General features: G+C 40.6%; 2 protein-coding genes across 3 annotated transcripts in view; one reads left to right on the top strand and one right to left on the bottom strand.

The window, feature by feature from the left end:
- The window catches only part of RPS19BP1 (ribosomal protein S19 binding protein 1), a 146299-nt gene that overhangs the window by 57274 nt on the left and 76713 nt on the right, over positions 1–12312 (top strand). The window lies entirely within an intron of this gene.
- Positions 1–12312, bottom strand: part of HMGXB4 (HMG-box containing 4) — a 101846-nt gene that overhangs the window by 55723 nt on the left and 33811 nt on the right. For both annotated transcript variants that reach the window (XM_082266181.1, XM_082266182.1), the window contains exons 3-4: positions 10068–10894; positions 3893–3974 (exon numbers count right to left, since the gene is read on the bottom strand). In XM_082266181.1, coding sequence (XP_082122307.1) covers positions 3893–3974; positions 10068–10894 — 909 coding nt within the window. The remainder of the gene's footprint in view (positions 1–3892; positions 3975–10067; positions 10895–12312) is intronic.

Genomic DNA, 12312 nt, shown 5'->3' with positions numbered 1-12312 from the left:
TGACACAGGGGAAGGGGATCTACTGTTTTTTTCTCTTGAGGAGTCCCGTTCATTTGGATTTATCACAAGGCTCATTTGACCTTCTTTGAAGGTCCATCGGTTCTGGTGAGTGCATTCCCGAAGGGTTTCGTGACACCTTGCACCGTTTGAAGCACTCATTGCACTTTATGCCAGCAGCACTTTGAGCACGTTTGCACCCATTATTGGACTATATTTGAGGAGTTATATTGGACTATTATACCAGCACTTTTTTTGCATTTGGGATTACTTATTGCACTAGGCATCATATCTAGCATTTTTTGCACCTTGCATTTATTGCACCAATTATTATTGTAGTCAGCACTATTGCACTTTGTATTTGTGATTATTCATTGTACCAAATCATTTTGTATTTAGCACCATTGCACTTCAGGATCACCACCATATCGGTGACCCATATTGATTTTGTAAGTCACTATATTTCTTGCAAGCGCTGTTTTTTGGTACACTATATTTATTATATACCCAGTTATAATATAACTAAATTGCTCAGCATCCTTTTTTTAGGTTTTTATCCGATTAAGTCAAAACAATAATTTAGCCAATTGATTATGAAAATAATCATTAGTTACAGCGCTAGTCTTAACTGTTCAATCCATTTTTAGATCCTGGTTTCAACTGTTTCATCTATTTTTAGATCCTGGATCTATTTTTGTTATTTTGTTATTTTTGTTATTTTGGTGTTAACAGTTAGATCTACATTTAGATCCTGGTTTTAACTGTTCAATCCATTTTAAGATTCTTGATCTATCTTTAGATCCTGGTCACAACTGTTCAATCTATTTTCAGATCTTGGATCTATTTTTAGATCCTGGTCTCAACTAGGGCTGAAACAACTAATCGACGTAATCGAATATGAAGGCTAATAAAAAAAGATGTCAACAATATTCATCATAAATTAGTGGTCGACCGATTGGTTGGCCTTCATACAGAACACATTATTTACTGTATGAACAGTGTACTGAGCCGTATGTCTGCTGCACTGTGTATACGGCTTGTATGAATGGTGTGCAGAGCTGTATGTCTGCAGTATACATAGTGCAGCAGACATACAGCTCAGTACACCATTCACACGTCTGTAAACATAGTACAATACATATACTCAGTATACTGTCCATACATGTCAGTAAGTGCCTGAGAACTTGTGAATATGGGAGGGGCAATGACTCATAGGACATGGAGTCCTGGGCAGGAGAAAGAAGAGATTTATAATGATTCTAAGGGCAGAAGGTTTTTTACCCTAATGCATTGTATACATTAGGGTAAGAAGCCTTCAGTGACCAGTTTCCCCCCCAGCCTCCCCTGTATACTTACCTGATCCCCATGCCTGGGAGCAGCAGTGCTGCTTTTCTCTCTCCCTCCTCTCAGGATTCAGACGCAGCAGAAATCAAAATACACAATACACAACCAGCAAAGAGGGAGCAGGCGGCAGGTCCCAGCACACAGTGCAGACAAGGATCGAGCCCACACGGGTGCCTAAATAGCAAACGGCTTGCTATGAGGACATTGTGAAGGCAGGAGGAAAAAGGAGCGCAGGCAGGGGAACTCAGAAGAGGAGATTTGGGGTTGCTCTGTGCAAAACCATTTCACAGAGCAGGTATGCATAAGTATGTTATTGCAGCTTCATGTCTGACTCCCAGTTAAAATACCCCATATATCCTACTTCTGTTCTGGGTATATTTAATATAATATATATATATTTATATTACAGTCTTGTCAGAAAAAGCTGCAAAACAGTGTTTGAGGTCTTTTTTACATTTATTTTCTCTTTCTTTCTTTTTTCTTCCTTTCCTTATAGCTGGTTATTTATATTTACTACTGCATATTGATATTCAAGAATATTTCGTTATTTTTTTACAAAATTCACATATTACCAAAATTACACACCACACTTGTTTTTTCAGGTTTTTATCCAATTAATCAAGTAATCAACACAATAATCAGCTTGATTATGAAACTAATTAGTTGCAGCCCTAGTTCCAAGAGGGAAGACTTAAATCCAGGAGGTAAAAGGAATGTTAGTCATGGCTGTCCCATTTTAGGTGAATACGGACTAGAAGAGTGGCTTCACTTTAGCCGTGTATCATGGTTTGTGTGACCCTATGTTTGGTCTCTGCAAGATTCATTACTGGGGTTTTCCAGGCCTTTTCTACCATTTGCTTAGCAGCGTTTAGAACCTGCAGAAGCAGTCAGAAATGTGCATTTTTGAGATACAGTGTTTTCTTGTTAAGTAGTGTAGTGATTGGATCTCAGGTGAGAGATAGTTTAGGTAAAGAAGAGAGAACAATAAAAACATTGGTCCAAAAATATTTGATTACTGGACAAGTTCTACAGATGTGCATATGAATGGCTAATACATTGCATCCTCCAAAGCAGTTGGGTGGATATGAAGGGATATATTTAGCTATTCTAACAGGTACCAGGCATTGGGATAGTACTTTATAGAAGGTTTCCAAAACAGTCACACTCTGTGAGCAGGACTTTGTTGCAGACCAGTCTTCAGGTTTCAATGTGACACCAAGAACAACTGTCCATTTATCTATGTGCAAGGGGGTATGCAAGAAGAGCTTAATTAGTATTTGCTGGTATAGCTGTGGGATAAGGCTCATGATACACATGTTTTCAAAGGAGTTGAATTGATTTAGAGAAGACTGAGTAGAAGTACTCAGAGTAGAAGTGCTTGATCTGGAGATATCTAAACATTTCTGTACTTGATATTTTATGTTTATCCTGTTGCATAGGTAATGGGATAAATCCATTTAGGCCTACTAAATGGGATAGCCTAGTAAGATGTAATCAGTAAAATAAGTTGGAGCTATGTATGCAGGATAGAATGATGTGTTCTCTACATAGGAAAGTAGCAGGGCGTGCAGGGAAAGCAGACCAGAGCAACTCTTGATACAGTCAAGAGTCTTGGGTGATAGGGTTAGTAAATTTTTGATCAGCTAGTTTGAGCCAAAGAATATTATCAAATAACAAAGGATCACAGACTATGACCTCTAAACTTACCTACAAAGGGGTTTCCTGTGTGTTACACTTTTAGTTGCTCAAAGTATGAGAGGGTAAAGAGATGAAAACCTATTAGTCATCTAATACGAAAGCACTGAATCTACAGAGTCCTTCACTTTAGCCCGAAAGTATTTCTGGCACAAATATGGCTTTGGCATCTGTGAATCTGGACCAGCTGCAATCTCCAGACATATACCATACAAATGATATGTCCTGGTTAGGCATATTATATCTTGTACAATATATATCTATATTAACAAAGATTCTTACATTTTTGGTATTAGTAGGATAGCAGTATGTACTGCAAATAGAGTTTTGCAAAAACAGGGCTAAATCTTTATCTGGCTGGAAAAGCAACTGCAGGTAATCTGCAGTAAAGTGGGGTACACACTAGTAGAAAATCTGCTGAAAATTCCCGTCCGAGGTAAAATCGTACGATTTTCGGCTGGTGTGTACACAACTTTCAGCAGCCGATGCAGACATTTTCAACGAAAAAAAAATGGAGGGAGAAGCACCAAAATTTTTATCGTCCGTCCCCAGATGACCAATTTTCATTTAATATGTATGCAGTACGTCCGCGAAAAATCGGATACAAAAGACCGCGCATGATCTGAAGTTGCTGACGACTCGGAAGTCTAGAAACAAATGTCCCAAAAAAAAAAAAAAAAAATCGGACAAGAAATTTCGTGAACATTATGCACTGTCAACTAAAACCGGTTATGACCGCTGAGCATGAGACAGAAAAATCAGAGGATATTTTGTCCGATTTTCGTGTGTACGAGCCTTAAGACATTCAGTGTATACAGGGTATATATTTGTACAGCAACAAGTAAGTGCTTCTTACCAATTCCTGGATGTTCTGCTATAATGCTGCTTCGATACTCTTTAGAGAACACTTGATATGCAGACATATTCTTCTTCTTGGGCTGATTATACATATGGGAGTAAAAAAAAAAAATATATATATATTTTTGTTAGCAGAGTCTAGAAAAGACAACAGTACTTCACAACATTAAAGCTGTCATTACCAACTTCCTCTGAAATGTCTTGTTTTTTTGGCTATAATGATGACTCACACACCCCGCTCCTGCACTTTATTGTGGGTTACTGAAGCTGCCCCTCACTCTAAAGGAAATTGGACTAGGTGTAATAAGAAGTTCAGTGCGTGACTTTTACTGCATTAGACTTACATAAAAATAGGCCTAGATATTAGAGTATTAAAAAATAGGAAAAATGCTGGCGCCTAAAGGTGCACATTATACTAGTTTACTGTAAGGTTTATTAACGGGCTCACTTCACAGGTGAACATTTTCGGCAGCAGGATTTGAATACTGGGGTGGGCCACAGTGGTCCTATTCGGATAGGTAGGCAGCTGAGATTGGGGCAGGTGTGTTAGTGTCGGTTAGGATGGCTAGGTAAAGTGCAAGTTTAACTTACCTGAAAGTAAGCTTTCCCTTTAGCCCCGGTTCACACTTCTGCGTGTGCGGGGTTCGCATGTAATGTCGGAGCGCACTGCTCCGACATTACATGCGATCAGCTGTGCGGTGCGAGTTTAGCTATACAGTTTGTATGGCTAAATTTGCATCGCACCCGCAGCTAACACGCACAGGAGGCATTTTTGCTGCCGCATCAGGATCGGATCGCAGAGCGGTTCACACTTGTGCGATCCGATCCTGTGCGAACTGCACGATCGCACTGCGACATGCGATCAAACTGGGGGTGTCGTTAAGATTACATTGACACCCCCAGCGTATCACATATGGCAGTGTGAACTGCCGGGGGTGCGTGTGCGATGCGGGAACAGGCTGCGGATTCGCAGCCTTCCCGCATCGCATCAGTGTGAACCGAGCCTTAATGTTAAAAAAGTTTGCTTTAATGCAGCATTGCAGTCAATTTTATAAAAAAAAAAAAAAACATTGACAGGCAAAGTTTCTATAACAGAAGAGACCCTTGTGGTCTCTTCCGTCATGAATGCCTCTCCCAGCTTGTCAGGGGTAAAATAATCTGAGCACGCATGCGTAGCTCACATAACATTTACGGCACCCTAGTTGTGCCATAGTGATGTGACACCCATTTGCATGCATGGGAGTGACATTAACGATGAGGGGAGGATGGTTACAGAGGACACGGATAAGGCAACTGTGCTTAATGCTTTCTTCTCCTCAGTCTTTACACAGGAAATGGAGGGGTACACTGACCATGACGGTTTGGTTAGCAGTACTTCAAAGGACTTGCCGCTATGGCTAACAGAGGGTGAAATCAGGGAAAAGCTGGATAACATTAACACAAATAAATCACCAGGCCCAGATGGCGCACATCTGAGAGTACTTAAATAACTCAGTAAGGTTATATCTAGACCACTGTTCCTGATCTTTGCTGACAGTATTTTGACAGGAAATGTACCAAGGGACTGGAGAAAAGCTAACGTGATACCGAAATTCAAAAAAAGGGCAGAGGCATGTCCGGGGAAATTATAGGCTGGTAAGCCTGACGTCAATAGTATGTAAACTTCTGGAGGGAATGATAAGGGACTATATCCAAGAGTTTGTTAAAGAAAACAACATCATCAGCAGTAATCAGCACGGGTTTACAAAGGGGCGTTCTTGTCAAACCAATCTGTTAACATTCTACGAGGAGGTTAGTTGTGAGCTATACAGTGGGAGACCTGTGGATGTGGTGTACATGGATTTTGCTAAGGCATTTGGTACGGTTCCCCAAAAACACTTGATTTATAAATGAAGGGCAACAGGCATTGACCACATGGTTTGCTCTTGGATATGGAACTGGTTAAGGGGGCGTGTCCAAAGTGTGATAATAAACAAAGCATACTCGGACTGGTCTGGGGTGGTATGTGGGGTCCCCCAAGGCTCAGTTCTGGGACCAATTTTGTTCAATTTATTCATAAAAAGCATTGAGGATGGAATCAGTAGCTCGATCTCAGTTTTTGCAGATGACACAAAATTGAGCAGGGCAATAACTTCACATCGTGAGACAGAAATCTTACAGAATGACCTGAACAAAATAACAGAGTGGGCAACTACATGGCAAATGAGATTTAATGTGGATAAGTGCAAGGTATTGCACTTAGGGACCAATAACATAAAAGCAATATACAAGCTAGGGGGGGAACCTCTGGGGGTATCAAAAATGCAGAAAGATCTGGGGGTCTTAGTGGAAGATAGATAAGGCAATAGCATGCAATGTCAAGCTGCAGCTGCCAAAGCTGCCAGAATTTTGGCATGCATAAGGAAGGGGATGTATTCCAGAGATAAAACTATAATCCTACCACTTTATAAAACTCTGGTCCGACCACATCTGGAGTATTCTGTCCAGTTCTGGTTGCCAGTCCTCAGAAGGGATGTATTGGAGCTTGAGAGAGTACAGAGAAGGGCAACAAAACTTATTAGGGGATTAGAGGATCTTAATTACGAAGAGCGTTTAGAAGTACTAGATTTATTCTCCCTGGAGAAGAGACACCTGAGAGGGGACATGATAGCGATTTACAAATAGCTCAACGGTGATCAGAGCATAGAAAAAAAACTATTCAGTCACAAGGAATGCATGAGGACACAAGGTCATACAATGCGTTTAGAGGAGAAGAGATTTAACCTCAGGCTACAAAGGGGGTTCTTTACTGTAAGGGCTACAAGACTGTGGAATTCCCTGCCACAAATGGTAGTAACTGCGAGGAGTATGGCTAAAAGACTCTTGGACGTACATCTCAAGGATCGAAACATTCAGGGATATGGGAAATGAATAGGTCCACACACACCTACACAGGTTGAACTGGATGGACTAGTGTCTTTATTCAACCTCACCTACTATGTAACTATGTATCACCGCGGCCTGGCCATTCAAGTGGTCAAAGAGACAGAACCTGGAAGGAAGACCATGCAAAGATGGAAATGCCAGGGAGTTTAATACCACTTTAATCACATCTCTCACTTAAACAAACTTCAAAAAAAAAAAAAAAGAAAACTCCCTGCAAAAGAAATGGCAATTAACTGTACCTCTAAATGAATCATAAGGTAAAGTGGTTCTAAAGCCTAAGCATTTTTTACCTTAATGCATCCGTTGCATTAAGGCAAGAAATGTTTAGGCATCAGTATCCCCACTAACCCCAACCTTTTACTTACCTGAGCCCTTCATTCGATCTGGTATTGTGCACGTCTGCAGCTCCTCTCCCCTCACTTCTGGGTCTCACTGGCTTTGCTGGGGCACCAGGAGCCATTGACTCCCACTCTGTCAATCAAAGCCAGTGATGAGGGAGTGGGAGGGTGGGGTCAAGTCCCACTACCTGTGTAAACTGACTCAGCAGCGGGACTCTGGAGCATAAGTGTTTCCACAGGAAGCAGCTTCCTACAGGGGCACTGGACATAGAGGAGGGGCCAGGAGCACCAGCGGGTGTTCCAAGAAGAGAGGTTTGGGACCACTCAGCAGGTAGGTATAACACGTTTTGTTATTTAAAAAAAAAAAAAAATGTACTTTTACAACTACTTTAAATCTATAAGTACAAAAATATACAACACTGTATTACTATAATTTTAATCAATATATTTTATTGTATTAGACAAAGAATAATAAAATCAACTAAAAATGCTAACTGGATAATGTTCATAGAATCTGGCATGAATCTCCCCCAATCCTTTAACAATATAGCACAGCCATAACCAAGGTTCTATGTCCTAAAACAATATCACCACCATTTGGAATACATTTCAGTTGATGGTCCATAAGCACCTTAGTGTAATTATGAAGGACGATCAGCCACATGAATAATAATGTCTGCTTAGAACAGACAATCTACCTGAACAGATCAGAAGGGGACAGATCCTTAAAGCCTCTTCCCACCCGCATATTTTGAGGCCTCAGGCCTCACCACCCCACTGCAACCCCATCCCCTCTTACCACCTCTGATAATCATTTCAGTTGCAAACGTCTATTCTGCATTTCTGTAAATTTTCATTTTGGCTCACCCATTTTTGTTCTGCTTATGATAAAATGAACAAAAATGCTAACTGGGTCAATAGTGTCACCAGATAAATATACAAAAATATCAAAATCAGTATAAATAAATCATACAGTTTAATTCTTATACCAATACCTGTTTAATACAAGAAAGGATATATTCCAACTTTGAGATTTTTAGTAAGGAACATTTAATTAACCATTCAACAGGTCACAATGGACCATTTTTACTCCATTGGTAAGTACACTTGGGTCCGGTGGATCATAAAAAAAGGAGGGTCTCTTTAGAGGCGTTGGCAAGATCATTCATAAAATAATTAGAAAATTGTTGAACCGTATGTCTTTTTTTTTTTTATACCAATTTGGATATTAATGTATACTTAAATGGTGGTGCTATTGACCAGCTGGGGCTTTCTTAGCTAAGAACACCTTACTGTCTGCATGCCTGAGCTGAGGGCAGATGGATTCCAGGAAATAAATGCTAGATGAATCATCTGCCTTTACTCAAGATGGCCGCCACTAGAAATGCTAAGGGGGTGTTTTCAGAGTGATTTTGCAACAAAATAAAAGCATGGAGATTTGGATGGATGGGTAAGTTTGTTTTGAATGAGAAAAGTGAATTACCACTTCAATACTGGGCACTTTCACCCCCTTCCTGCCCAGGCCAAATCTTCAGCTTTTAGCGCTGTCACACTTTGAATGACAATTGAGTGGTCATGCAACACCGTACCCATGTGACCTTTTTTTTTTTTTTAGCTTTCTTTTGGTGGCCTTTAGAGCTTTCTTTTGGTGGTATTTAATCACCACTGGGGTTTTTTTTTTATTTCTGCTAAACAAATTAAAAAAAGGCAGAAAATGTTTTAAAAAAAATTTTCTTACTTTCAGTTATAGAATTTTGGAAAATAAGTAATTTTTCTCCTTCACTGATGTGCGCTGATGAGGCAGCACTGATGAGAACTGATGAGGCTGCACTGATCACTATGGCACTGATGATCAGTGGCCTGATTATCAGTGTAAATGTGTACTGAATGTGTATGTGTATGAAGGGCCACTGTGATTATCCTTTTATCGCGAACTGTGTTCAGTTGTGTTCAAAGGACATAGGGATCACAGAGCAAGCCGTATGCAGGGGGCATGCAAGCTGCGTGGTTCTGGGAGACATCAATGGACACCCTCCCAGAATTGGATGACCATGCTGTAGCCTTTTTTTTTGGCTATAGCGTGGTTGGGAAGTGATTAAATTGCATTTTTAGTTTGTAGTGTTCAGATACTGTTAAGTTCCGCTTTAACAAACAGCAAGTACTGCAAATACTGATATTAACTGTTACGCTGAGCGCTCCGGGCCCCCTGCTGGCCTCGGAGCGCTCACAGCGTATGCCTCCAGGCAGCACTCCAGCATCTCGGCGTGTGCATCCCCGCTCTCTAGGGCGCGCGCGCGCCGGGCCTCTTAGATTCAAAGGGCCAGTGCACCAGTGATTGGTGCCTGGCCTAAAGTGGTTATTAAGGGTTAAGGTTTGTGAGAGGTAGTGCTGACTTAATTAGGCTTCACCTGTGCACTACCCATAAATACCTTCTTCTCCCACAGCTTCCTGCCGGATCTTTGTGCCTTGTGCCTTTGAGAAAGCGTTCCCTGCTGTGTTTGTTTGCTTTGCCTGTTTTGCCGAACCCGTTGCTACCGACTACTCGCCTTTGAACCTTTGCCGCCTGCCCTGACCGCTGCTACGTCCGACTACGCTCTTGCCTACTCCCTGTGTACCACGCCATATCAGCTGCCAGAGGGGTCGAGTTGTTACTAGGGGACACGACCTGGTAGTTACCGCCGCAGCAAATCCATCCCGCCTTGCGGCGGGCTCTGGTGAAGACCAGTAACTGCTTAGAACCGGTCCTCTAGTACAACCCGTGCCATCACCTCTCTGGTCCAGAGGATCCACTACCAGTCCTGCCGGTTCGTGACATTAACATTAAGCGTATGGATGTCCATACAAGGCCCAAAAATGAATGGCAACAATCAGGTGATTCAAGAGGGTGCAATGGTAATTTTCTTTGTTTACCTTTTCTACCTCTTCTTTCTTCTTTTTTTTTTCCGTTGCTCCTTCAGGATGAGGCAAGACAACAGGTGTTGACAGAAGTACAGTGGCTGGCGGACTTGGTAATGGTGGAGGAGAGGATGTTGCAGCTGGCGATGAGGAGAGTACAGAAGATGCCATTGGTTTCGGGCTTTCTAATTCATGCTCCCTCTTGCTCTTGTTGTGTTTCCTATGTTTGTCTTCCTTGTGTTTATCCTTTTTCTTTTTACTCTTTTTTGATTTCTTTTTCTTCTTCATTTCCCGAAAGGAATCATCAATCACAAGTTCTCCAGTCTCAACATCCCCTCCAGAAGAAGAAGCTGTATCTGGAGTGCCAACATGCCGTGGTGTGTGAGTTTCTTTTTTGTGTTTCCTGTGACTGCTCTTCTCAGTTTCATCTCTAGATTTCTTGCTGCTCTTTTTAGAAGAACTTCTGTCACTACATGCTGGATTTTCCTGTGCTATCAGTGGGCGTTCACTAGTCTTTTCTTTGGGAGAAATAATTAGTTTCATCTTTAGACCTTCAGGCTCACGTAAAGTTAGAGGCTTTGGCTTTTTTGATTTGTGGGAGAGATCCTCAGGAGTGTCTTCACCGCCCTTTTTACGATGTTCTTTTCGAGGTACTTGGACTGAAGACTGAAACCCAACAGGGGACGCCACTATCTTTTCAGCTTTTTTAGAAGAGTGTTTGCTTGAAGAAACTACAGGGGAGGAAATGGAGTTGAGAAGATCCATAGCTGTATCCGAGGATGGAGAAGAAGAGCTGGGATGAGAATGCTTTTTCTTCTTCTTCACGTCTGAAGAAGATAATTCTGTAGTTAAAACAGAGAAGGACTTATGTAAGCAGAATTCTATAGGAAAGATGGAGAGGGACTTACGCAAGCATGGAAAAACTACAACACTGCAAAAGAAAAAGGTTGAAACTTGGTTAGAATGCACAGGAATAAAAGAAAAAAAAAAGTCTAATCAAGCAAAATATTGTTTTAAAATTAAGATCTGTTCAAATCACTAAAAATACATTTATTGACATTTTACCTTACAATAGGAGAACAGCCAAAATTTAGTTTAGCATGTGACAATGTTTACTAGCCCCCTTGATGACAGCTCGCTGACTGACAGCACAGTTTACATAAAGCCAAACAAGAAAAACAGAGTTTGTTTCTTCCAAACCATTTAAGTTGAAATATATTTAACCACTTACCCACTAGGCACTTAAACCCCCTTCCTAACCAGACCGATTTTCAGCTTTCAGTGCTCTCACATTTTGAATGACAATTACTCGATCATGCAACACTGTACCCATATGAAATTTTTGTCCTTTTTTTCACACAAACAGAGCTTTCTTTTGGTAGTATTTAATCATAATTGGGTTTTTTATTTTTTGCGCTATAAATGAAAAAATACCGAAGATGTTGTAAAAAAAATGCATTTTTTTCGTTTCGGTTTCAAAATTTTGCAAATTTAGTAATTTTTCTTCATAAATTTTGGCCAAAATTTATACTGCTACATATCTTTAGTAAAAATAACCCAAATAAGTATACATTTTTTGGTCTTTGTAAAGGTTATAGAGTCTACAAGCTATGGTGCCAATCATTGAAAATTGATTACACCTGATGTACTGACAGCCTAATTTCTGGAGACCCTAACAAGCCAGGAAAGTACAAATACCCCCCCAAATGACCCCTTTTTGGAAAGTAGACATTCCAAGGTATTTAGTAAGAGGCATGGTAAGTTTTTTGAAGTTGTAATTTTTTTCCACAATTCTTTGCAAAATTAAGATTTTTCTTTAAAATTTTTTATTTTTCACAAAATGGTAATATTACCAAGTTATTTCTCACAGACTTTATTGGCATACTTGCAACTACACCCCAAAATACATTCTGCTACTCCTCCTGGGTATAGCGATACCACATGTGTGGGACTTTTCCACAGCCTGACCACATACAGAGGCCCAACATCCAAGTAGCACCTGCAGGTGTTCTAGGAGCAAAAATTACACATATAATTTCCTGACAACCTATCACACTTTTGAAGGTCCTGGAGCACCAGGACAATTGAAACGCCCACAAAATGACCCCATTTTAGAATGAAAACACCCCAACACATAATCTAGGAGGCATAATGCGGCTTTTGAACATGTCATTTTTTCCCACAAGATTTTGAAAGAAAGAAAAATGAAACCCCCTCTTTTTTTTTTTTTTTTTTTTTTTTTTACACAAAATTGTCCATT

Source organism: Pelophylax lessonae (genome assembly GCF_965119305.1).
Source record: "Pelophylax lessonae genome assembly, chromosome: 8".
NCBI lineage: Eukaryota > Metazoa > Chordata > Amphibia > Anura > Ranidae > Pelophylax > Pelophylax lessonae.
This window is presented reverse-complemented; position numbering and strand designations above follow the sequence as displayed.